Source organism: Rhea americana, unplaced genomic scaffold (assembly GCF_003343005.1).
Source record: "Rhea americana isolate MKP2758 unplaced genomic scaffold, rheAme1 scaffold_24, whole genome shotgun sequence".
Taxonomy (NCBI): Eukaryota; Metazoa; Chordata; class Aves; order Rheiformes; family Rheidae; genus Rhea; species Rhea americana.
This window is the reverse complement of record NW_028186357.1, coordinates 1,757,775-1,785,257: the sequence shown is the minus strand read 5'-3', so window position 1 is coordinate 1,785,257 and position 27,483 is coordinate 1,757,775. Positions and strand designations below refer to the sequence as shown.

Here is a 27,483-nt window from a genome sequence, read left to right as displayed (position 1 = left end):
ATATTCATGTAATCTAGCGGGGCAGTTTGTTTGGTGCAATGTGCTGATCTGCTGGTCAAGAAATAGGACAAAACCAGGGAAACACTGGGATGGTTGAAAGGAAGAGAAGACCTTCCTTTGCTGAACAGAGCCTTCTCTGTACACGGTTATGAGCGAGCTTGAATTTGACAAATAGGCTTCAGCATGCAGAGACTTAATCCTCAGCACAGAACCACAAACAGGTTTTGCCCAAAACCTGCTTATATTCAGTTGTGTTTCTGATCCAACCAGTTCCACAGAGRGAGGCTGATATCCCGCTGCCCAGTACAGGTATTTATTCCTGCTTGTGCAAAGCCAGCTAGCGTAATAACTTCCATAACCCTTTTCCCCAGGTGTAAATGACTATATGAGACATAAAAGAATGATGCCAGGAGCCAGTTAAATTAATGTGGTTCTGTRTCTGAACTTCTCTAAAATGTGCTGATATCATTGCATTCCCAATTCATTTTCACATATAGTCCTTTTATAACTGCGATTAGTTCCATCACAATGTTTTGTATAGTCCAAATATTTATCAGAGTAATCAAAGATTACGATGCCATAAAAACAAAGAGAACTTTAGTGCTTATTGAATACATGAAATATCCCATTTCTAGTGGCAAGTTATGGGTTTAATTTTTGCAAAAGCCCTTACGTGGCTCACTTTGCTCCCAGTGTTTATGTTTTACGAGGCTCTTGTTCCTAGGAGGTAAATCCTTCAGTCAAATGAACTTTGCTACTCATGCCAAAGTATTTCTTTTTGTATTTGACATCTGGCATGAGGATAGATAGCCCTATGAAAGAGSTGTTCATGGTAAAAATGCCCTGCATGAATCTCCTCTCCATACACAACATCATGGTATTATCATTTAAATAGAGCAATTATTATCTATACTTAGACTATACGTCTCTTTTGTAAGTCAGGGAAGAAGTCATATATGGCAGATTTCTGAAGTGTCTGAGCATAGAACTGAAGAGCCTGATTAAAACTGTAATGCATGCAAAAAGCAGCAGTTTTGCCTATTCTGTAGCTTCCCTACTGTGTTCAGTATATTGAGTGATAATGGGATGGAGAGTAGAGAGTTGCCCAGAAGCCCTTGGAAAGGTAGCTATACTTGGAACAAGCAGTAAATGCAAGCTGCCAAGCTCTATGGGCCCGCTGCTGTTATTCTACAGCAAAGCAATAAGATGTTTGGTGGAATTAAAAGGTGGTGAATATAGAGCTGATTTTTTTTTTTTTTTTTTTTTTTTTAAGAGCATATTTGTATAATTCATACTTAGCCTCACAAACTTATTATCACTGGGAATCACTGAGGTCAAATTGGCAAGGTGCATGGTGGACAGCAACTGGACTGTTCAAAGCTATAATAGTGCATGCTAGCAAATATTGGAAAGAATATTCAATCTTATCTGTCATTAATGGAGATAGGCCATCACTGACAAAGTTTAGGATGAGACGTACTGCAGYGGCAGATTGTCCTCTCTCGGGTTTTTCTGTCCACTTCTGGAGGCAAGATAAGACCAAATCTTTCAGATTTAATTGAGAATTTAGTAATTTAGATCAAGGAAAGAGGTCAGAAACCAGACCCAGGTTTCTAGTTACAGAGAAGGACTGCAGAAATCAGTTATCGAGGAAGAAGAGGAGAGAGTGGGAGGAGAAAGCAAGATACGGAGCATGGCTGGTGCTGGGCCTGCGTTTGTCGAGGTTGTCCCTTGCTACTCTCCTGTCTCTTAACTGTCTACCATGCTTTTAACCAATGTGGCTAAAACATCCCCCTTCACAATGAACGCAACCAAAATATAGGGCTCATAAACAGTAGATTTATTAGCAAGTTCCTTTGTATTGCAAGTCTCGCAGACGTTTTCAGTAAGAGAATATCAATGAAATTCCATAATRACTTGACAGACAGAGGAAAAAAAATGGGCCCATAATTGCAACCTAAATACTGTCAGCTGGTGTTTCATCTAGGTATTGAATTAACAGAGGGAGAATAGCTGTCCTTGCAAATTTTGCTCAAGTGTCATCAATTTTGCAATAAATCACTATAAATATATGTTTTACAAACATTTAACAGCAATCTCTTTTCAAGATGTATTGGGTTTGGCAGACCTGGTTTTCATCCCTCGGCAGTGACATGGTAGAGTGAGTTTCCATGAGCAACTTAATCACAATAAGCCAAATCCAGAGCTATGCAACAAAGGACTTGCAGGGTGCGAGTTACAGATAAATAACTGGGAAACATTTGAATGTCTTCCAGACTTTTCAGGTTGTTTCCTGGTAGCCCAAAAAAGGATCAAGACRAAAACAAATTTGTTGATGTTGTTGTAATGAAGTTAGCGACATAAACTGCCCCAGCCCTATGGGAGACTGGGCAAGAACTCATCTASCTGGCAGGACTAGGCCTTATATCAATTACAAATTATTCATACTGTTGTTTAAAGGAGTATTTGAATTTTGGACTTTTTTGATTTTTTTACAACAATTATTTCACTTAATTATATAATCACAGAATGATAATTGCATATTTCCTTTTACATTCTACCGACATGAAAGACTAAGTCTCAAATGAATCGAAACAAGAGACTAAAATAAGAACCAAAGGCACATTAGTCTTGTCCTGAACAAGTAGAATTCAGAGTGATTCCATTAGCAGGTCACTCACACTAGCAATAATATTTTTCTTAAATTCCCTTGTAAGCAAAATCCTAGGCTTTAAACACGTCRTGCCGAAGAACCAAATTCGATACCATACAAATGACAGAAMCWKTTTGTTTGTTTGTTTGCTTGCTTGCTTGGTTTGATAACTTGAGCATAAATAAGYAAAATATTGCATTACTATGGACAGAAAGTAAGGTGGTGGTCGTGAGGGGTTGAAGATTGTTGTGAAGAAACTAAATGAGCTGGCGGTCTCTACTTGGAAATTAATTTTTCAAACTGTGAAAGGCCTCAGGTGTGTTGAGAAACACTGACTCACCCAGATGTCAGTGCTGCGATTGCRAATAGGCCTTAAAGATATCCTTGAATTAAACTTCCTGTTAATAACTTCCTATTGAAATGCCTCCCTCCCCCMTCACAGCTTTTTTTCTTCTTCTTCTTTCTCCTAACTGAGAAATGCAGCTGCAGGGTCAATAGACAAAATATGTTGTTTTCCTTGCAAATTACATGTTGGGTATTAAACCGTTGCAAAAATTCAGATGCTTTTGACTGGCAGATTTGAATTTACCYGAGCATAGACAGCCTGAGTTAAAACTGCAGAGCTACCTAGTTAATGTTGCAAAGCCAGGAAAGCATCTGCGTCYCTGGGACATCCTGTGTTACGAGTGAAGACTGAAGCAGTGTATTCTGCAACGGCATGAGACTGAGACAAATGGTAGGAAGTTTCAAAGGGGAAAGATGGTTCTTTAAGGTCACTGCTCTTTTCATTTAGCAGCCTAGAGTTGTTACCTGCAGAATCACAATTTTCAGACGTTTCTGTGATTTATTTGGCTTTGTTTAGTTTGAGACAATCATGTAATCATGTTTTTCAGGGCTCAGCTTGTATTTAGTTTTACGGTAGGAATTTTTTTCTTCTCAAAAAGGAAAAAAATTTTGTCCCTATTACATACAGTTCCAGAGAGGAAACTTCAGACCATACATTCACAAGGGCCGACGTTGACTAATTATATACATACATACATACATACATACATATATATATATATATATATATATATATATATAGACTAATAATATATATATTTTTTTCTTACACACACACACACACACACACATATAGTCTGCCATTTTTAGGTTGTTTCAGCATATTTAAATCCTCTAAAGCAATTTTCTACTCTGCAGAAGAGTAACACCTAATGAAGATCAAAAATACAATTTTATTAGCAAGGCTAGGAAATTTTACTCCCCTTAAATCTTCACGTTTCTGTGAAATTTCCTATGTTGGCCATAATTTTAATAAATACCAAGCTGAGGATAGTTTTGCTGTGCAAGTTGTCTTGACTATCCCAATTTAAGTTCTGCTCTTGTATTAGAGCACATATCACATGGATCCCGAAACTTGTAACTAACGATGCTACTTCATTGCTATTTACTGGAAATAGGGACCTTTAGTTCCAGTGATGTAGCTCAAACTCACTAAAGCTAATAATAACAACAGCAATATCCACTGTTGCTGTAATACTTTGTTCCAGCTCCCGTTAACAATAACATACTAGTGTTGTTACTGCTATGTTATCAATCAGCAAACATAGACACGTTCTCAAATGTGTTTATGAGAAAAATAGCATCGTTAAGGGGCTCCGWAAGTTTTTGGTTGATCAGACTCTAGTGATGGAAGGACGGTTGGGGGTTAAGGGATTGCATTCAGGGACGGTCTCGGTTTCAGTCTATATTATTATTGAATAATACCGACCTCTTTGTCCAGACTTCTAACTGACTTCTCAGTGTTTCATTTAGACTGGAGTTAAAAAAAAAACAAAAAACAAATGAACAAAAAAATCACTTTCAGGAAGAAACTCAATACTACTAATAGCGGCAGACCTTGGTCCTGCAATTTGTTGTGCAGTTGGCTTTGGGAGCCCACCTAAAGTTAACGAGGCTTGAAATAGCACAGAAGTCCATATGTAGGTACATGATTGCAGACAGGATATTTATAGACATAGTCATATAAACATGACAAGTAGAAATACCCTCAGTTTGCACATAAGCATATTTAAAATATACTTACTTAATGACACTAAATTTTATTGAGTCAATTAGATGGGAAATAGCCTTTTAGGTACTTTTTTTTTTTCAACTCATCCAAATGTGCTCCAGAAGTACAGATAGTGAAAAGGTGCAGCAGCAATATTGCTCCTGCTCATCRTTCTGTTGATAGCTCATCCAGCGGTGTGAATTCAAATGAACATTGTATGTTTTCCTTTTCTCAACAATTATACTGTYGAGATGTAATATTTTTATTTCTTTTCTGAACAATCTTTTAAAGTCATAAAAATATGTAACTCTAAGACAGTTCTCTGAATTGTTCTGGCGTGGACTACAACTGAAAGCTAGAAGTGAGTAACTGACCACTTCCAACAGTTTTTCTGTTGTTAATGGCCACTACACATTATGATTTTTATTTATTTATTACTAAATAKCTCTATCCTTTTGATAGTTCCCCATTCTGTAATAGAGGAGCACTCTAAGTACCTCAAAATAACTGAGTGTTTCTTTGTAAAATACGTTGTTCTGGAGGCAGACAGCTTGCTATTCAGATTTGGATGTGATGCTGATATTCAAGARGTGCAGGAGAAATGTGATTGTACCTAAAGGTCAGATGATGATGTTCTTGTTTCTCTACTAAACAGTTCATAATTAAGTAAGTAAGTACTTGAAGAGGCCACTGAGGTTTGGYGTATTGCAGACCTATGCCTTAAAGCCCCGCTTTGCTCGTGCACCTCTGCYGTGTACAGCATTGGTTGTACTTACCCAAGTGGGCATGCTTATGGGTTTGGCTTTGAAAATTTTGAAATAAAGTCARGTTGCTGTGAGTGTAGCCAAATGTGGGAAATTTCTAACTGATTTCTCATCTTCCATGGCTTCTGAGCATATTACTTGTCTGTAATTTTTACTGTTGCTTAATAACGGGGGGGGGGGGCAGCTTTTAGGCCTTTTTCAGTTTAAAAAAAAATGTACTTTCAGTATTTCAAATTGGCATTAATATGCCTACAGATCTAAAGGTCCCCAGACTAATTATGTTCATGTTCTGCTTATTCAAGATTGATAGTAAACTAAGCTGTATTGGTGTGGAAGATGTGATTTGACTGCTAAAGCAATTATATGTTGCTTTAAAATGATGGCTAGCTGTTGCTTTTGAAGCATTTCATTTTCAGCACGCGGGCGTGCGCGCGCGCGCACACACATACACACATACACACACAATTTGAGAGACTTGATCAGTCCTACTATTTCAAAAATGTACTTATTTATTTCAGTTGCTGGCTATATTCAGCTGTTCAGCTAACTTTTTATTGGATTACAGCAAGAGAAAATACGTTCAGATTTCAGACAGACAGTTGCCTCTAATAGCTTTGTTTTGGAAGACGTGACTGAAAGAAAATAGAAGCTTGCTTTCTTTCCCAAACTAAGGTGACATTGCCATGGGAAAGTGTCCAACTAAAATTACTATCAATTAAACAAAAAAGATCTGGAACATCTTAGCTGCTTTATTCTAGAAATCTCCCCCATACACATCACAGAGAGACTTCAAATACATAACAAACAGGAACTTTGTTAGACGAGATATTAGATAAATGTAGCACCACAGTGGCTACTGGGTAAGGACTTCTGAATTTCTAAAGAAACCTAACCAGTCTTTTCAGTGTTTTGATGAACCTCCCTCTTGGATAGTATTTCTAACACGCACACATTTTGCCTGTTACACAGTGAGTATATGTAGGTGCGAGAGGAGGAGGAAAAGCAGGAGGAGCATGGATTCAGCAGTGAGCAGGGTCCCTGCCAGAAGAGTGAGAGCGTGTGAGTGCAAATCAGTGCTGCTCCAAACCTGCCAGAATTGTCTTATTTATATAAGTTAGCGGCATGCGAGAAAGGCTTGGAAATATCATCTGCTGGTACCAGATACCGCTGAAAACGACTTCAGCCAAGSGGCCTCCCCGCTGCGGCGCCGACCTGTTCGGGCTGGCGCGTTTCCCCGCTGCCTTGCCGGCTTTGGCCAAAGGCACGGCACGTGCTGCCGGCRTCTTCGCTCCTGAAGTTAAATACTGCTGTTGATATATCAGAGCATACTGGAGCTCTGGGTAGACTTACAAGACATGCACTTCATGCATACAGTACTAATGCGTACTGTATTATTTTTCCTGTCGTTAACAAAGCATGTGCTGACATAAATGGGAAACAAATTATATATGATAAGCTGAAAATTTTCAGGATAAACTCATTTACTCTTTCTCTTCCTTAAAAATTTTTGACGAAGTTTTTACTGTTCAGTGACAWCACTAATTCGCTGTAGCCGCAGGCATACCTACTGCTCTTTATGCTACTAAAAATGGATTTCTTAATTGCCGGAGTAAGCAAATGTGGTATCTGTTTGRGGACAGCTGCTTCAGCCTTTCAAGTTCAGTGAGATTTCTGGGTGAAAGAATCCCAATCTCTTTTGGGAAGACAATATGAGGGTAGTCAAAATAAGCGATTTCAAGAATCTRGCACTTGCAGCGAAGCACAGACAGGGATTTGGACCACTGAAGAGGTYTGGGGAGAACACAGCTATTAAATGATGATTATTTTACACTAGTGTACAAAGCATCATTATTCATAGGCATATRGGCAAACCCTGTGACACTTCTGCTGTTGAAAACTGCCCGTGACAAATCAACCAGGGATGTACATGAAAGCCCTTTATGTTTTGTAAGTAAGTAAGTAACTTCGACATTATGGCTACACTGATCACTTTGTACCTAATTAATGGAAAGGAAAGAAATACCTCACTGTTGATTAACTGCCTACTCAGAAACGYGGTTCTGATCTCTTCTGCCGTTTCCCCATTATCCTTTTAACATTACTGAGGTTTCAGTAGAGTCCATGATGTAATGTAAATTTTTAATTAGGCAAAGATTAATGTAATATTTCTTATGAGAAGGTAATTGAAGGAAAGCTGAAGGATATCTGAAGGAAATGGAGCATGCATGAGTTGAGCTCCAAACTCCAGCTGTGTTAACTCTTTTACTCTATGTTAAATGAGAATTAGAGGCGGTATGCATCTCAGGTAAACTTTATTCCTGTAGAGAAGGTCAGCGTGAAACTTAAATGCCTTTAATTTTCATAAGGTTTTAACTTGAATTTAAGTAAGTAAGTGGCATAGTCTGAATGATGCTGGTGAGCTTGGCCTCATAAGGAACACATCTTTCAAAGGCTGGTACTGAATTCAGTTCTGTTTCTTTAAAATAAACAGGCAATTCAGTCACAAAAATACAAATATGTTCAGAGAAAGCTAAGGCTGCTGAAGCTGCAAAAGGGAAGCTATAAAGCCTGGAGGTGTCTAAGCACTTTCTGACATCAGTAGAAGTAATACTTCTTGCAAATAAGATTGTTTACTAGCTGACTATATGGGCTCTGCTGAAATATGAGCTCTCARTAACCTGAACTATAGTGAATGAGGCTAAAAGTTATCTTTTTTTCCCTAAGATGGAGCATTATGAAACCTTGGTCTTAAAGAATTATGTGTATTTTTTTCTCCATTTTCTTCTATCAAACACATGAATCAGCATARGGAACAAACCTTAAATGAGCCCGCTGTGAGACAGATATTGAAGAAGTCGGTAGCATAGACACTTGTGTAGTCAGCTGGATGGTTTGCTCCTTTTCCGAAACAATTCAGTGTCCAAAGCCCAAAGACTAGGTGGCAGTTCAGCCCTTCGGAGCTGGCGCCTRGCTTCAGCTGTTCTGCCAGGTACAGTCCAATACAAAGGACTGTACAAATTAACACCATTAATGCAAATTAACACCAACAGACTTCAAGGGAAATAGAAAGCAGGGAGGGGGGGTGGTAGTTATTCTATTAATATTTCTACATCATGAATCTCCCTACCCTAAACTACATGTTTAGACTTAGATTTCTATAAYGTTATTACACTCCATACCATTATTACATTATATCCAGATAAACTTGTCCAATGTTTGTCTGTTTTCTTGGCCAGCAAAAGTAAACATGATCTTCCAGTGCCAAAGCATTAACGCCGAAAGACTCCCATCTGTTTATGATAACGAGGCACGCCTCCTTATCTGACACTCGTTAATCATAACGGTAATAACTCACAGACCAAGCGCGGAACAACAGCCCTGCCTATCTCACCATTATCTTTCACTGTTTCGCCGCTGTCTTTCAAGGAGTGTGGCTGAATTCTTCTCTTGGTTCTAGAAGAAGTAGGACAGAGAATTTTCATATAAAAACGGTGCGGATCACATTAGAGATGTCAGCGAGAGTGATTTCAGGAGGACAGAAGTTATAGATAGCTATGTTTGCCTTATGCTCTTTTTGCATATGCCCTAGATATTCTTAAGTGCTGGTCAGGGGGTGGGGGAGAAATACTGACCATATAACAGTGATGCACATGCTGCCCCTGCTCTCATGCCTGCAGCTTTGTGCAGCAAATTATTCATTATGGGCAGACAGGAACAGTGTTTAGAACAGCACTGRTGTAATAGTTCTTGACTGCTGAGACCACCTGTAGAGACAGTATTGTTCTTTACATCTGATACTAATAAAATAAAATAATTACTACACATAATGATCGTAGTATRCAGATCTAAACCTACAAAGCATAAGCTTAGCCTTAAATTCCTAGAAAAGATAGTTAGCATGGACTAGCAGATGTGCTCCCTGCACACGTTAGTTGCAAATTTTATACTCACAGGATTCCTTAAGTACTAATAGCTTTTATGTGCTGTTTCCAGCTGCAAACTTTAAAGCATTTGTAATTTAAAATACACTAGAATGGAATCAAAAAAAGTCAGTGGATAAACAGCTCTTCTTGAACCCAGCAGTCTCTAGGTTGGCCTTCTACAGGCGAGCCTCAAACAGAGAAACAAACTGGTAATTTGGCTGCAAAAAAACTAGCATTCCCTAAAAAAACAGTAATGAGCATTGGAAATCCAATGGGATTTCCCATTGCTGGGGAGATTTTGAATACTGACCAGATGTTTGATCATATTATTTAAACTAAAGCAGCAGATTTTAATAGATCTGTTCACACTTACATTTTTAAAGTTTCTGCAGAATACTTTAGTTGTTCTTGATTTCTGTATATTTTATATTAAGAGAGTTACTGGCCAGAATGCTTGTGAAATAGCACATATTAATGACTTTATCAGAATATGTTTAGAAAGTAAATTTGGAGTGATGAACATTGATACTAAAAGGTAGACTCACTTCTCTAGTGGACAAAAACAATTTAGTATCACCTTTCTGTGCAAGACAGATCTAGTCTCAAATACTCTTACACAAACCAGCAAAGACATTTATCTACAGAAATTAGCTCACAATTTTGAAAGCTGTTTCTGCCTGTTTAAAAACAAACAAAAACCCTAAACGCAACTTCTTGTCAATCCATCTTCCAAAAAAAGCAGTCAAATTATTAATGATCATTAATGAGCAGAGGGRTACAGGCTAGAAATGGTGTTTGGAATAAGAGTTCTTTTAATGCAACTTTGGTTAAGGATGGTGACAGGGCTGAGCTGGGCATTGCCTTGAAACGAAGAGCAAAGTATGTAGGCCATGAAAAGATAGAGGGAAACAGTTCTAGCAGCAGCCTATGCTCACATCGAAACCSCGGCACATGAAGTACGTGCATCATTTGTGTGGTCCCTAGACCCTACCAAACAAGCGCTTTCTCTCTTGCCCTGTTATTGCAAGGGGGTTCTAATATTTCTAGTTTTCTAATATGTGAATGAGTAAGCCGAACTCAGTCTTGACTTCCACAACTGTCCAGCAGAGCCTGAGTCTCGAGCTTGGTCCTGACCCTTCTCTCGACAAGCTTTCCCTGTGAACGTTGCCAGCGTTGTCCAGAGCAACCAATAAAGGGAATAAAAGGGAGTGCTTTAGGGAAAAGCTTGAAGAGCTCAGTTTTAGCTGTGCTGAGCTGACAGCTAGACCCTGAAAGGATATCAGAACTAGAGGTCAAAATTTTAGTTTGGCTAGAAAAGCAGGAGGGAGGGAGAGATCTGTGAATCATTAGCACAGAAGTGATGGTTGAACATGTATGAATGGTGCTCATGGAGAAGGGGGGGAAATTACAGTGGAGGGAAAAAAAATCCCCATGGAAACCTGGGATGGAGGGAATGAGGCAGAAGGACGTGCTGGGAGAGTGCAGCAGGGGAGAAGGGAGCTGCAAGACCCAGTGCACGCTTCTGTCACACGAGAGATGCTAGCTGTCAGCAGACAAGAAGCTAGCACGGAGGGAAATATACTCAAAATTAAAGTTCAACTAACAAATGTTAATATATAGTTTATATATAGTTTACTCAGGAAAGACAAGTTGGGGGGAGAGATGAGACAAGGTAATAAAATTCATTATATCTGTCAATACTATGTAAAAAATACAAGCTTTTCTTTAGGTCCACCAGCTAAATCAACATATGTTGCCTTTGATTTACAAGCTGTTGGTGAACCAGTCACTAGTTGCCTGAATTTGTGTGATATTTATAAATTTTGTGCTGACAGTTTCCTCTGGTGAAGCTTCAGCCTATGGATTATATAGAAATTCAGTGCTACAGCTGCTATTCATTCATCATATACAAGTGGCTGTCCTTAACAAGGGGACCTCCAGGGATCTCCGACAGATTCAGAGTAGCTTTGCTGATTCAAAAGCTAGCATTATTTCCTCTGTCAGGCTTGAACAAATATCCCTTAACGGTACTAAGCTTCATTGCTACTTGGAAATGCTATTTTTCAGATGGTCTGTGAGATTGAAGTCCTGAACTTTTTGCTTTTTGTTGTCCTAGGAAATCAAGTTGCTCATGAGAATTTAGTCCTAGCTAGAATCCCTAATCCAAATGTGGACAGGCTTTGGCAGTCCTGCTTGCAAAGTTTCTCTATATAAATCTAGATCCTAACTTCAGAGCCAGACCTTTTCCTTAAATAGCATGATAAATTCCTCASGTTGAGCAATTCTAGACTGGATCTTATTTGGAAATCTCAATGACACATCTCACTAGCCTGCAGTGCTCATTTTGGGAGCTCGTCCCTTTTGCTAAATAAATGCTGCTTTTGTTTCAATGGGTACCAAGTTACCCTCGCTTTGAGCTGTACTAAGCCGTTGCATTTTTGCTTGCTGAAGCAAGCTTGATGAGCTGATGACTGCAATGATTGAGTGCATTCAGGCTCAGGCAAAGTTCTTGTAAACATTAGTGACGGCATCATGAACTAAAAACTTAAGTGTGGAAAGTGTTTGGGCCAGCTGAACAAAATATTGCTGTATACTCAGCTAATGGCTAAGCCCCATCCATCAGCCACTCTATAGATTCTTGGGCTTGCTTAGTTTTTGTTACTTACCTTCAGAATTGAGGTCATGCTGTAGGGGAAGGGCAGGCTGCTGTGTGCTATCTGGATGCCGGTCTTGCTCCATAGCCCATCAGGATAGACCCCTACTTGGAAGAATTTAACACTGAAATTAGCTCAGATAATACCAACAAACAGAGTAAAACAGCTTGAATAACATTTATGTTAAACTTGATTTGCAGAAARAGAAAAGCAGATAACTAAAAACGAGCAACTATCATAATGCAGCATTTAATAATGACTGTTGTGTTACTGTTTCTGTTGCACACGCGTGGAGCTGTAGCTGTTTCACCATTTAAGAATACAGCTGTGACAGTACATATTAGACAAACATGTTTCTTGAATGCAGATCTGTTTTGATGTGCATGTTTGACTTTCATCTTYGTGTTTTGGTAGTGCAGTTGTCTGCCCACGGGGTCGAGGGCCCTGTCAGGGATGGTCCCTTTGGTGCCCCTGCCCTGTAAGGGCAGGACTTGTGCTGATCTGCACAGGGCTAGCAAACCCACAAGCGCTGGGCTGATCTCCACATAGCTRCGGGGCTTTGCTAATTTTATTCTTGCTACTCGTTGTGCTTTTATTGTGAAGCTGAACAGTTACGGTTTAGTGAGTGTCCGGTTGATGCCAAGTGAAACCGGAGGAAAGCAACCCATTAACTGCAACGGATGCTAGAGCAGCTCCTAGTCTCCTGTCTTCTCCTGGGCATCTCTGCTGCCTTTGTATTGCCAGGGAGCTCATCAAAACTGGGTAGAATCATTCAAGGTGTGGCACCTCCACTTACAAAAAGAAAGAAAAGGGGGGAGGTAGACAGTAAAGGTAAGATGAATATTTTTCTATCAACATTAATATGTTATGCCAGCTGCTTTAGTCCGTGGTGTATTCACAAACTGCAAGGCACTAATAGACCACAATTTTTTAAAAAAGACAGTTTCTACTTGCTCTTTGCTCTCTAGCACGAGCAGTTGAGGTGTTGGGTGAGATTCAGGKCCTGGGTTTATGCTCAGACCTCCCCGACGGCTCCTCCTGCCTCGCGCCTCCAAGTGCCCCGGCCGGTGCTTGGGGGTGTCTTCCCAGAGGTATCTGTCTTCACAGCTAATTGCTCCTCAACCTGGATAATTCATGTTGAATGGCTGAGTAATTTGCATGTACTCAATCAGCAACTGGATTGGAGAGAGACAGAGAGAAAAAAAAAAGKTAAAAGATGCTGTGAGCTGCGCAGTAATAATCACACGCGTTTCCCATCGTTTAGGTCTGTAAGAACTCGTGACATTTGAAGCTGTCCTACCGAGTTGCCACGGCAACGGGAAAAAAAGAAAAACGTCAGCGCGGAAGATTGCAGTTTACAGTTACTGTTCTTCACTACTAGGCCTCAGTTGCTCCAGATCCAGTTTAATTTGCAACCTCACTTAATCTGCCCGGCTATACATCGGTGTTTGACAGCCTCTACCCTTACTTTCCTTTATTAATGGATTTCTCTGGCACGATGCAAGGTTTAGCGAGTTTTCACTGAATGTTAAAAGACCATGCCATCTGAACGTGACCTTGGGGGAGCAGAAAGCAGAATGACTCCATTTTTTTTTTCCTATCTGTTGACTTGTTGCTATTCAACTGTTCAGAAAATATTTTGTCTGTGGGTTAGTATTTGTATATGTATGAGTGTATGTATATATATATATATATATATTTATAGCAAGAGGAGAAGTTATACGACAGGTTTAGCTTTTTGAGAACGTTCAGCTGGAGCGCGGCGAGGGCCGGAGCGGAGTAGCGTGGCCCCGGGTGACTTGCAGCCCTTCTAGCACGGCTAAACCTCTTGTATCTGCCGTTTATAGCGCGGCCGAAAGGAGAGAGCCGGCTGCAGCCGTGGCCCCGGCACAGCCGCCCGGGCGACGCCGCGGCGAGCGGGTCCGGGGCTCCGCGGTGTCGCTTCTTGCCCCTAACYCTAAGGTGCAGCCGCGGGAGGCTGAGCAGCCTGGGTCCGTCTCTAAAACCGACGGGACGTGCAGGGCTGGATTTGAAAGGGGGCTAAACGCGGCGTGCCCGGCGCCCCTGCCCGGGCACACGAGCSGGGCCGGCTGGCAAGGGCATCGCTCAGGAGCGCCGCGTCTCCCTCGGCCGCCCTTACACACCTAAGTGCAAGGAGGAAACCAGGTGCCCTAGCATATAAATATATTCACCCACATTATATTTATATATAGCTTGATTTGAATATATATATATATATATATATATATATAAAAATACATACATACACATGTACGCACAGTTTCCAATTAAGAGTAAACCAGAGCATTTCTTTGTGCGTGTAAAGTTACCACACTTGTTTGCAGACATGGGGGAAAAAGGGTGTTCGTTACATATGAATAGGAATCCTTTTTTTAATTCTGTGAGCATGTAAGGTAAAGAAAACCACCTAACTGTATCAAGGTGACCATCTTGTTAATAAATTGTAAATGACCCATCAAAGCTCACACCAAATTTTTATAAAGTTAACACAAAAAGTATACTAGTGACAGACTGTGGCTTTTATTAGAGCTTGCCAGTAACTAGGGTAAGTGTCTTAGAATATTTTAATAAAATTGCTTATTTAAAGTTGAAACAAGAAAGCTTCCTTATGCAATAGAACTTTGCAGCTGCATTCTTTAGTTAGCATTTTTATAGTACTTATGAGTCATACTGTATGTTGTCTTTACTGCAGTGAGATTATGAGCATATCTTCCACATCGCATATATGTTTCAATAGTAAAGCTTTTTGGAAGCATTAAAAAAAAATCCAAAACATACATTTAGTTTTCCATAATGCTACACTAGATATTAAATGTGTGTTGGTGGTTAAAAATTGCTGTACAATAGCTTTTCTCTGACTTCCTGTATTGTACCAAATATGACAACAGGTCCTTTTTTTTAATCAAAAGGAATCATAACAACAATGGTGACAGAGTAAAATTAATTTTTGTTGAGAACTTTCCTAATTTTGTATACTTCTTGGTAATATATAAGCTGCCTTGATACCTATTTTCCTCTTGCAGCTTAGCTCCTGCAGCCCTGACCAAGTGAAATCTCCCCTGGACCACGATCCTCTCAGCTTCCTCGAGGTGTTTGCATTGCCCAAGTGGCACGTGGAGGTTAGTGGCAGTTTCAGCTGAGCAAGGGCTGCAGGAGTGGGCTGTTAGGCAGCCACAGGCACCTAAGTGGGAAGTGCCTGATCTCAAACGTTAACATGGGCACGCTTCTAGTTCTCTTGCTCTGCCCCATGCCTTGTAATAGTCATATGCTGCTGCTTTATCATCAACAATCATGTTTTTAAAAAAATACAATTATTTCCACACAGTTTGCAAAAGCAAAAGTCAACAAAGGCTTAACAACATAAATATTTAATGAATGCATCCAAAGGCACCCAAAGATGAATTGCACCTATGCGCTATCTTGAATAAAACAAATGACATCATCCTCCTACACAAATATTTTTCTCTTTCTTGCTTTCTTCCTCTGCCTAGCCAATCTCTGGAAAGACATCACTGATATGAGGGCCATTTGTATCAGTACCCCGTAAAGGTACCCTTTTCTAGTTTAAACCAAGGCTCATACAGCATTTGGGGGATTAGTCCAAGGGCATCCAAAACCAAGAGCAAAGAAAAATCCTCTCTACCAACAGCGGGAAGGTTAGTTTCCTACAAATGCATGCCCAAGACAAGAGATTATTCTTTTGACACCTAAAGAGGTCAATATTATGGTTGAAACTGAATCAGCAGCAAACTCTTCATTCACCTTTGCCACTTTATTTCTGCACCCAAATTGAAGCCTCCCAACTATTACTACACATCTCTAGCTTCAGACTGAGCTGTCACTCAGCTGCATRAGCATACATAAGAAAAATTATGCTGTCATGTTAATGTTTCTCCCTCTCTCTCTGTCCCATTCCAACAAGTGATCATGCCACGTCCTGTAGCACTGTACAAGTGACGAGCCACGTAAGAACTTGAGTTTTCTTACCTGGAGAAGCATGGAGGTTCAGGCTCAGGAAAAAAATGATGCCCATTTCCTGAAACAAAGGAGCTACARTAATTTTTTTAGTCTTTCACAATAGCATGAAAAAGCAGAGACATTACAGTCTTTCTTTTTTTTTAATAGTTAATTAATTATGTTTAATGTTTGTTCAGCCATAGCTTGCTATTTTTATAACATAGCACATATTTCTACCTAGCTATTTTGGGCACTACAACATTTATTTCAGTCTATCTTTGTAGGCATACAGCGCTGTCAGAAAGGCAGTGAATTTTTTTGATTTTTTTCATTTTGTAACAAACATGCATAAAACTTCTTTTTTTAAAAAAAAAACTCATTTCATTTGAAAACAGTATCTGCTCTTGAAACACAAAGTTAATCACTAAGAGGAGTTTTATTAGTAAGGTAAAAATATCACTGGTAGTGTACTTGCTAATTGAAACCCTGTCTGTACACCTCATGTGTGTGCTTGCAATATGCCTATGTGCATTTATTAATGTACTTTTCAGTAACTGTAGGTCTGAGGATTAAAATAAAGGGAAATGATCTGAATTTCCTAGTAGGTAGCAAGGAAAATTAGGGAATGGTGAAACACTGGCTAATACACTTGCTGAGCCCTATCTTCATCTCATTTACACTGGTATGAATCAAAGAACAACTCCAGTACTAAAATGGTTTGAAATTCAGTCATGTTTAGATGAAATTTTTCATGTAAACCTCCCACAYGTTGTTCTTCACTGGTCTGCTGTGAACAGTAAAGCAGCAACATTTGTCACAAGATGATCGCTGAGTACGTATGTATTGCTGCAAGTCTGTCTTTTGGGGCATACAGCCTAGCTGATGCTACCCGCAGATGACKCGCTTCCTTCACTGACCACTTTATCATGGCTCTAAGGCATCCAGTACAGTTCTGTTTAACCTTTATTTAAAATGACTGCGGCCTCTGGACAAATAATTTTCCCTTGGTCTCTTGCGTAGCCATTTAAGTTAGGGATAACTGTAATACAAACCTCCTCTATTAAATTATGGACTTTTACCTTCAGTTATAGGGATCTAGCTTAAATGTTTTATCATTATAAAGGGAAAGACCTATGTTGTTATAGTAACACCTTTTGCATCATTGATCTTTCTTTTCTTTTTTCTTTTTTGCGTGACTTACTTCCTTTCAGGAACGTTGAGGAACAGCCCATTTTCTTCTCAGTTGCTACCAATGCAACTTGAGACAGAGCAGAGTTKTGTACACAAATCATTTTATATCACCACGTGTCTAAAGGCCAAGTTTCTTTCTGAGTGGGATTAATAATGCCTCATAAAAAAAAAATGAAAAAACACAAGAGGAGTAGTGTTTGTTAACAAGAGTCACATCAACTTGAGAATACCATGTCTAGGGCAAAACTCTGTGTCCATGATCCTTTCTTCCCCTTACTGTAGCTCTAGAAACTCAGTTGTCAGAGAGAGAGAGACCACTGTCCAATGGTGACCAAAAATATAAATCATAGATTTCTCTCTCATAATTCTAAAATCKTCAGAGTGAGTTAACATGCAAAGTAAGTACTTCAGTAGTATCAATTACAATAGTTAATGCATTTAAAGTAAATATGGCTGACTAGTTTACTGGGTAAAACACATAGCCCATGGCCTGCACTGGTTTTTCTACCCAAATGTCCATGTATGCTAGTTGATTTATAGCTGTCCAAATGGAATGGAAACACTCACTCACACATTCTCAGCGAAAGTTACTACTTGCACAATTGCTATGTGTGTGTATATATGTAGATATATAGAGATATACACATACATATATAAATATATATATAATATATGCAGATGGAGGGAGACTAATACAACATGGAGACTTGAAATAAGCAGGTTCATTCCATGAGTTACAGCTGAGTGCATGAATTAAAGAAATCATATGTTAYGTATGCCAAATCAATGTGATGATCAAAAAAAGCRAACAAACAAACAARAAAAACCCCACAAGCTTATTCCAATTCTCATGTTGTATTTATGCTACCTTTAGCTGTCCCCTCTTWTAACACAATTTATATCATTTGAAGATATACGTAATTGTTTACTGATTCATTTTTAGTCATCTGTGTATCAGCAGGTCATCAGTAGTAGAAGGGGAAGGGGGTAGAGCCAGAATTCTGCATTACTGCATTTTTTTTCAGCAGGACAGCTGTTTGGGAAAGTTTTATCCATCTACTGAATCTTACACTACCCCTTCTTTGCATCAATAATTAACTGTATTTTATGATTTGAGGTTAAATGAATGTAGTGTAAAGACAGAGTGTGTGTATATGTCTACGCCTATACACCTTACCTGGAGTTGCAGAACGAGAGTATGATGGTGAAGTCASTACAAACAAGCTTGTTGGTGCTGCCATTTCAAACAGAAGTCTCCTATAAAATTATGTTCGTCCCATAATGAACACTGTAAGTTATCACCAAGGTATTTTTTTAATGATTTTCTTTTTCTTTTTTTTTAAGTAAAAGTTCAAACAAGAACAAAAATATTTTGTTTGATTTTAAAGGAAGACACTTAATTCAGCTACCTTTCCAGTTAATCGTTTCTTTGGGCCCTAGTTGCTGAATTGCTTGCTGTTTCTGAGGTGTAAATAAACGTTTTGATTTATGATGTGGTTGAAAAGAAACTTGTAATTTATTTGTGAAATGCTCAAAAATAAAGGATGTATGGGCTTTTACCTTTTTTCTGGGCGTAGACATTCCTGAAACAATTCAGCAGGAGTGGAGGACTCCAAAATGACCTTGAGCCTGTCAAAGGGCTGGAGTGAGCCAGAAGCAAGAACACCTCCCATCTTGCTCTAAGTGAAAGAGATAAATTACGGTTTTCATCATCATCATCATGCCATGGTTATAGGGCGMGAATCAGGAGGTTAGAGAGGTAAATAACATTTGACTACACATGAAAGCAGTAGCAGATTATTTGGCATCTGTTCAGGTAACAGCAGTGATTTACTTTCTAAAGTCCCATTCTCATTACAAAGAGTTGYACTGAGCCAAATCCAGGTCAGCTGTCCCTACGCTGGCTCGCACGCAGAGGCTTTAATGGATTTTTGTTGTGCTTCCCCCTTCTGCTTCACCTGTTTATCTATCGTCTTCCCCACCTACCACCATCAGCTCTGCTTAAAGAGAAGCAATGTCCACCAAAAAAAAAAAAAAAAGAAAGAAAAAAAAAGAAAAAAAGCAACACAGAAAAAGGATGGATGACTGTCACTCACAGCAAGGCCCATCTTGGGAAGCGATGGGACTGCCTTTTTGACCTTCGGTAGTAGTCACTGATGCCGTGGCCGATTACGATGGCTTTTACCAGCAAGTACTGCCATAAGCTATGTCTRCAGCAGTGATGTGCTCTCGCCCTGTGCTTAAATCCTGGGGAAGCATCTCAGCACAGGCGTGCATGCAGATGTGGGCTGCTGCTTGTTGCTGCTCATAGCCTCTTATGCCAAAATTTAGAGCCCTTATTTCGTTCACRCCTCTGGGCCAGGTTGCGCCTATGAGCTCCCACTGCTCGAACACCTTCCTGCACCAGAACAGCAGGCTCTGCTGCCAGGGTATTGCTCTGCAGCATGGCACTGTCCCAGCAACAGGACTTGCAAGCTACTACTGCTCTTTTATTTTTATTTTTTTAACTGAGCTCTCTCAACCTGTAATTAAGAATAGGAAGTGGGGTGTTTTGTGTACGTTTCAGTGCTGCCAGCTACTGCCAGACATTGGAGAAGGGCCGAGTAGGTGAAATAACAAGGAGGAGCCTGGAATCCAGGCCAGGAGAGAGAACAGGAGGAGAGGGAGCATTAAGATCCTGGGGGAACCTGCACCGCAGCACTATGCATCATTGCCTCTGTGCCAGGACATGCCTTCTCCAGCGTGAAGCCACCGCCTGTTGACATTCCCGCAAGTTGGTTTTTAGAGCTTCTAGGAAGTTAGCTAAAGTGACATACACGGAATATCTCTGGGGAAAAAAAAAATCTCTTTTACTACATTTGAGACAAGTGGGAAGCTGGGGGAGGGAGGGCAGTGCCAGAAGGAAGCATTTGAGCACAATCTACAGCAGTTTGCTTTCCCCAGGACCCACCTCCATAGGCTTGTACTTCACAGCCTTTGCCTACACTTTAGCAGCCTTTGRATCTAACGAGGGCTTTTCATGTGGTCCATAATAAGTAGAGGATGAAACAGCATACACGAAACTTGTGGTGTAATTGAGCAAAAGGTCATTACCCAAAAGCCGCAGCAAAAAAAGTGTCACTTCCTTTGGTCTCAGCTGAGATCATTGTCCTAAACTAACGCTGTACTTTGGATCTTAAAAAAGAGGTGTTTGAAACAGTACAAAGTTAAATCATAAGCAAGGRAATGTTAACAGAGAGAAACCGTTGAATGCATGTTTTTTTTAGTGGGGTAGAAGGTCTATCTTGCCCTTTCAACCTTCTCAGGTATCATCTAACACTACACCTTCTGCTGCACAGTCTASTGTTAACTCTGTAACTTTGCACAGTTCAAGCCCTTTTAACATATTTCTCCTGCAATAATAAATCAGAACAGCCCATTCTGGCCTCAGTGCAAATGTCCTACCTGCAGAAATAAAGCAAGGGTCAYTGCTCCTGCTGTATAAGCCACCGGGATGTGTTTCCTCGAGTGAAGTACCGCTCCTCCAGCCGGACTGCGCTCAGCCCCACCAGCACACGGCGACCTTCCCTGGGCCTGCAGGTACAGCARCAACTCAATCCAGTACGCTTCAGCGGTATACGATGCCTGACCATTTCCAAGTGCAGCTGTGGGACACCACCAGCGATGTGGCTGGATATGCTTTYGAATGATCTGCCTTCCAGCACAAGAAGAGCAAAAGCATTTACAGTACTTGTTTCCTGCAAGGCATGCTGAACATTCAGTATGAAAAGCTATAGCTGGACACTGTAATTAATATGTTAYTTATAAACAATGCTCTGCAATACAATTACAATACCAAATTGATTTAGAGTGGAGGATGTTCATCAACAGCTTTTCTTAGTACTCTTTTCTTTCTTTTCTTTTTTTTTTAAAAAAACTCCCTTAGCATTAGCTTTCCAAAGTGAGCACATACATACATACATCGTTTTATCAGAAGCCTAATGAACCATAAGTAGACAGTATATACACACACAGCTGGACTAAATCTTTATGCCACTAACTTTTTCTTTTGTTTTGTTTTAAACTTTCGGCTTTTATAAATATGACCATCGTTGTTTACACGTTATCGCACTTTGAATTTCATCCCGGAGTAGCGTTGCCGTTCCAGGTGCCTTGCCAGCCTCCCCCTCACCGGGATTGCTCTGTGAGATAATGAGACTAGCCCAGATGTGGCAATGACCAAAAGAAAAAGGGGGGGGGGGGGACAAAAAAGAAAAAACACAGCCCTTTTGTATACAAATAAATAAATAAACCGTCACCTCAGCTGTGTCTCATTCTTTGTGCTATTTGATYAGCTGTAGCAGAGCAACAGTGCTGCAAGACACTTTCCCAGTATCTATAAAGTAGGGACTGTAACCTGCCTCGGGGTTACAGCACGTTATTGACTTGGTGAGCACCAAGGGAGTTAGCCTTTGGTGGCATTTGAACACCTAACTCCCACCAGCATCACTAAAATGTCAGGCGCCTGAGCGCAGGAACCTTTTCTCCCTCTGAGTAATAAAATGATTATATAAATGTAAACCAATTCTTTTGTTTAAAGCTGCCATGAGCTAATACATGCCCAAATGTTTCCTGCATCTCAAGGTAGTTTAATTGTCATTATCCTTCATATTAAGCAAAACCTCCAGACAAGAGGTGCCTCAATTAACAAATATTCAGCTTTTCGTAGCGTGGAATGCAGAAGAGAAAAGCCCAAGACGAGGGATTCTTGGTTCATAAGGTGATCACGAATAGGGCAGCGRGAGCGCAGCAGAAATGGCACAGCACAGAGACTAGAATAACTCATGTCAGGAGAGAGTGGGACTGAAGCAAAGAGTTGGGCTTCAGTACAGTAAAATTCACATGTTCAAGCGGTGGCTGTAGCTACATCGTGCAAGAACTAGACCGGGCACGACGTCCGGCAAGGTTTGCAAAGCCTCGGTGCCCAGCGCCCGCGCGCTCCCGGGCAGAGCCGGGGCCCGGGGCCGGTAGGCAACCGCAGCCCCACGGCCGTGGGGCACCTGGGCAGGGCCCAGCCTCCAGCGGAGCTGTAACTTGCTTATAACAAAGAAAGATGATAAATAATACACGAACAGAATGGATGCATTGTTCAATTTAAATTGTTTTTTTTAAAAAAAAAAAAAAAAAGTGTGTGTGGCCACACTCACACAACTGAGGTGATGTGTTTCACTACACACACAAAGCAGCAACAGCTATTTATTTTTTTAATTTGGTGTTCAATAGTGAATACTCATTAAGAGCTCATTTCATTGGGAAAAAAATTAGCACTATGCAATTAAACTATATTACCTACTAATTAATATGGGAATTGGGGTGAATCAAAGATCTTTTTTAAAGAGGTGGAAGTGGGGCCAGCAGATAGGGTGGAGATGACCAGGCAGTCATCTCCATTAGCCTGGCAGGTGATTTTTTTTCTTTTATATATGCTGCTTTAGGATTTTGCTGAGGAGCCTTTTTTTTATTTACTCGTTTTAGTTTCAAAGGAAACCTGAACTAAAAAGAAGAAAATAATGTGGGTTTTCATGAAATCTGGAAAAAYGGTTTGAAGAGAGAGAGAATAGACTGAGACATTACTCATCCCCATAAGACGTTCAGCTTTCACTTTGTTTCTGAAAAGACCAATTCTTGGCTCTCTGCTTCTTTCATTACATAAATAAATTTGAAACATCCTAAGACTAGAAAGTGTGACAGAAACTGCTGAGCTCCTCAGTTCTGGAAACCCTTTCCCTTTGGGAGATCCCTGTTAGTTTGTTCTTGCAAAAGGCCACTGATTCCTTAACAGCTCCCAYGAGCTGCCCAGTTTCTTCTGAGGTTTACCAGAGGAGGTTTACCACGTGCAAACCAGACTTTTACGAAATGCTGTCATTCTGGTAATCGAGAAGAAAGGAGGATGCCAAATCTCCAGGGAAATGCAATCCAAAGAGCCTGCTGGCCTCTTTTGAGTGATTAAAAGAGTGATTAAATCATCACTCAGTCCAAAAGCTAACCTGTTTCGAAGTAGGATGCCACATCATGAGTTGAGACTGTGAACACTCACTACTCACTTTCCAACACATCACACAAACTGTTCAGGAGCAGAGGGCCTTGTTCCAAACAAAGATTTGTTTAAAATGGTTGTTTACACCCAAATGCAGGAAGAGACTGGATTCAAAATCAAACTAAGTCTGATGGCATTTGGGAGCTCATGAACACTTTTCCTAAAATTCTGGGTCTAGTCATATACCTTGGTGGGAATTTCACAAGCCATCCTAGTTTTTTTCTCTGATTTCTGCCCTTTCGAGATCAGTCTTTCATTATATAATGGCACCGCAGAGTTCAATTTACCAATCAGAAGTAAAGCAAAAGTCTAAGACCATCTTAGGATSTGATGTGTGACTAACATAAGATTTTTTGGAAGTCCAGTTTTCTGACTCCCCATTGCTTTACACCTTACATGTCATTTTTACAATTAGTGCCACTTACACCAAAGGATAAGGTTATAAATCAGATAGTGGCTTTGAGTCACTAGTTTTTTTCTCCCCGTTTGTAGAACTGTAAATTACTTTGCAGCAGGACAAGCCCTGACCTGACTGGTAGATCATTGTATTATACAGCTGTGTTACGAATCAAAACCCATTCACGGATACTCGTTCATTTGAGAGAGATGTCGCTGGCCTAACGCAACGGGTTTCTTTCAAGCCCTCCTTTGTATTTCGTTCTGTTATTTCTCTGTTAATAAATAAATAAAACCCCCCTTGGCTTATGGCTGTAGGAGATGAAAGAAGTCCTTTTTTCATGTCAACATTGTGTGGTGCTGATGGAAGCTGGCAACAGTCTAAGCCTGGCTCAGGCTTCTCTTCTGTTTGCTTCTTTAGCATTTTGCTTGGTTGTCCCTGCCAAAGTCTCCTGGACATTTCCAAACCCTGTGAATTGTTGCAAACACTGCAATGTCCAAGTGTGAAATGAACTGCATGGAAACTCCTGGGATCCTGTTAACAGTGTATTAACAATAACCTCGAGTTTACAGGAAACAACAGGCACTTGTTCAATGGGGAACGTGTTCTCAAACTGACACTCAATTCTCACTGCATATTTTAGCATCATTTTTGCACCTTATTTAAGAACTACCATGGGTCTTGAAAGCCTGTTTACTCATTTAAAACTAGTCTTCCTAAACCAAGAAAAAAAATAAAACAAGAGCACCAAATTAAAATACAAAAAGCTTAGTACTTCAAAAAAGATTTTAGAAAAGAAACACTAATTTATTGCAATTCTGATTCGCCTGACACCGAATTCCAATGTCATGACTTATATCTGCCAGGTGCTTAATTACCTCTGAGGTAATATAATCATGTAGAAAAGATTTGAATTTTTTAAAATAAGAAACTGTAAAGAAATTAAGCTGAACAAAGGAAATGGTAAAGTGCACGCAAAAATAAGTTCTTGTAACAATGAAATACCTTAAACATTTAATAATGGTAGTCAATCTTTTTAGATGACAAAGCTAGATTTTAACTTCTAAAGGCATGAAAAAAGCGTCATACTTTTTAAATCAACGCCTGCATTATAAACAAACTTCTACTACCACTAGCCTACTGCAGATTACACCACATCTGTATGAAGCTAGTGGTCCAGGAATGACATGCAGCCCTAAAAAGCCCAGCTGTTACTCACGGATCCACGCTACGGCACCTCGGGAGGAACAGGCTCCCCGGAGTGTATTAATGCAGAGCAACTACCGCCTTTTCCYGGAGAAACTTCCCCTGGGCGGTAAGAGCCAGTGCCAGACCGTTCGATTTGACCGCTTTTACGGATAATCTTCACGGCRTCTGCATCGCTCCTGCACGGGCGGTATTATAGACAAATATTAGACAAACTTAACTTCTGAACTGAATCTGGAGCTTCATGATTTACACAACTTTCCAGTCATGAGCAGCTGCCCTTATGTATTTATATATAGATGTGTGTGTTCATATGTATGTATACRCACACACATATATATGGATTATTTCAAATTAGGYTGCTAAGAAACATGTAGGAAAGCCACATAAGGGATCCAGGTAAWTTACCTCAAATGGGTATATTAAATTACAACATTATAAATATATGTTATTGTTTATTATAAAAACATAATTACTATTAACAGCAATATCTGAGTTAGTATTCAAGATATGACTTCCAACAAAATGATACCATTGTTTTAACAACACAGAAACCACTGAAATTGCTATTAATTAAAGTCTCTCTTTCATCACAGCCAGGAACAGTTTCCCAGCTTAACAGGCAGTTGCTACAGCTATCAAGCGTTAGGATAGTCTAGAATAGCTAGATCCTATGCTGATACTAGGCCCTAGGTACAGCAGATACAAGTACATACATCTATGTCTGTACGCGTGTGAGAATCTCTGTTTTCTTTGTCAGAGACACACATCTGAACAAAATACTGCTYAATCTCTGTGTGCTTACACTCACCCACACCTAGCAGTGAATGTTTGCAGACACTGCATTTTGTGGAACATGATGTGTAATTCTGGCTGACACATGTAATAAACCAGGAATAGGTCTAAGGACAGGACTGTCATCTTGTACGAGATGAAGATATAGGACTTGATGCTTACAGGACCATGCTCAGAAGTGCAATTAGTGCCGTAACAAAGACATCTTCCCCTCAGTAACAAGGATTGATACGTAATTTGGAACCTGCAGGCTACAAATACAGAACCGGATCTCTGCAGTTGAGTATGTAAGGGACTTTTACTCTGCATCCTAGACAAAGAAATACACACACCAGTGGAAATATTCCATGCCTTGAAGCATGTTTGGTCTCTTACCTCTGTTACTCATCCTCTGTTCTGTCTCCATCTCATTTTGGAGTTACGTCTTTGATGGGCCACGTGATCATTTTTCAGCCACTGATCTAACTTTGGCATAAAGTAAAACATCCCCAAACTCACTCACCATTGCCTTCATTTCAAGTAGCTTAATCTGTCACTTCTGGATAGTGTTTTTTTAAGGATGCATCTCATTTTCTTCTTTCCTCCCACTGTGCAATTGCACCTGTTGTAATCTAATAACAAATGAGATTAAGTAAATGGTCAACTTGTGCATGAAGCAGTCCCAACTGGAAAAACACATGATGGTTGTTAAACATTATACAGTGTTGTATATACTATTGAAAAATGAGYATGGCTAACACAGCGGTCAGAGCCCTTTGGAAGTGCCTTTCTGGGCAGAACTGTGCAGGTTTGCAGACATATATTTTGTCATGCCAGCTCTAATTAAGCTTGTCTAATCACATCTCTGACAAGGGTTTCAGGCTGAGCATACAAATTCCCTAAGACATTAGCTGCCGTAGCTACATAAGTGTCCTGTAAAACAGTAGGGAGGGGAGGTCTCCAGGGAAAGTTTATACTTCTTATTAGATCATCTGACATAATTGGGAAAATGGACAGGAACTTGGACACACAAGCCTTTTGCTAAAGATCAGTGAAGAATAATTTTATTGTGTGTCCAAAAAGCATGCTCATTTTTTCATCCTCACCTGCATCAGTTGTTCAGATGAAAGACTTCTAAGTCTTCTCTGTCTTACATCCTTCTGTCATTGCAACAACTACTACAATGAAAGAATATCCAATAAAGAAAAGGAGCTCTCTGACAGACTTCTCTCATCYTTCTTTGGATTTGTTTCTGGCAAACCAAAAAGGAATCAAAGAAAATTAAACAGCTTCTACTCAGGTATCATCTTGTCCCTAGAAATATTTAATTTTTCTCTGCAAAATGGAACAGCTTTGGCTAGCAAAAGTTTGGCCTCCCAAATTTCCCACAGATTGATGCTGTGAGATACTAGAGATTAGGCCTAGACGSTTAAATTCTCTTAGAGAGAAGCAGAAATACCATGTTCATGTTCTCCATTTGAGGGACTCATTCCTCCGTCCGCTGCTTGGTGTATAGGCAGGCTSTAAGGACATCTGCAATTCAGCTCTTGCTCAGCCTTGCTGAGAATGAAAAGCTTCCAAGCAGGTCCATAAAAAAATTTGCCAAAGCTTGAGGARTTTAATCTAGAAAGAGGTGGTACCTACAGACTGTAGCAGCTGAGAAACTTCTCAGGCTTTACTGCCGTTTTGGACTCAGGCACGTAATTGCCATGGAGATACCACATGACTTTTTGTGGATCTGTACAAAGTAATGCATCTTATACGGAATTATTCTCTATGAAACACTGCTTCAAAGTGCAAGCGGTGTTGGG

The 27,483-nt window shown here is 40.1% G+C and overlaps 1 protein-coding gene and 2 long non-coding RNA genes across 5 annotated transcripts in view; 1 reads left to right on the top strand and 2 right to left on the bottom strand.

Moving 5' to 3' along the window:
- CDH13 (cadherin 13) overlaps positions 1–18,778 on the top strand; it is a 482,277-nt gene extending 463,499 nt beyond the window's left edge. The window contains exon 14 of the mRNA XM_085306414.1: positions 13,315–18,778. Within this exon, the coding sequence (XP_085162540.1) occupies positions 13,315–13,322 (8 nt within the window). The 3' untranslated portion in view covers positions 13,323–18,778. The remainder of the gene's footprint in view (positions 1–13,314) is intronic.
- LOC146595045 (uncharacterized) lies at positions 5,952–13,223 on the bottom strand. 3 transcript variants are annotated; one of them, XR_014896013.1, is made up of 3 exons: positions 12,063–13,223; positions 8,865–8,926; positions 5,952–8,482 (listed from the first exon to the last, which is right to left on the bottom strand). It is a non-coding gene; the product is annotated as an uncharacterized LOC146595045 (long non-coding RNA). The 3 variants fall into 3 exon arrangements; XR_014896012.1 differs by having other exon boundaries at positions 5,952–8,926; positions 12,063–12,154; positions 12,666–13,223; XR_014896011.1 differs by having other exon boundaries at positions 5,952–8,926; positions 12,063–12,154; positions 13,005–13,223.
- Positions 18,776–26,852, bottom strand: LOC146595043 (uncharacterized). Its single transcript, XR_014896014.1, has 5 exons — positions 26,779–26,852; positions 26,196–26,304; positions 24,912–25,077; positions 20,664–20,913; positions 18,776–18,898 (listed from the first exon to the last, which is right to left on the bottom strand). It is a non-coding gene; the product is annotated as an uncharacterized LOC146595043 (long non-coding RNA).
- Between the last annotated feature and the right edge of the window lie 631 nt (positions 26,853–27,483).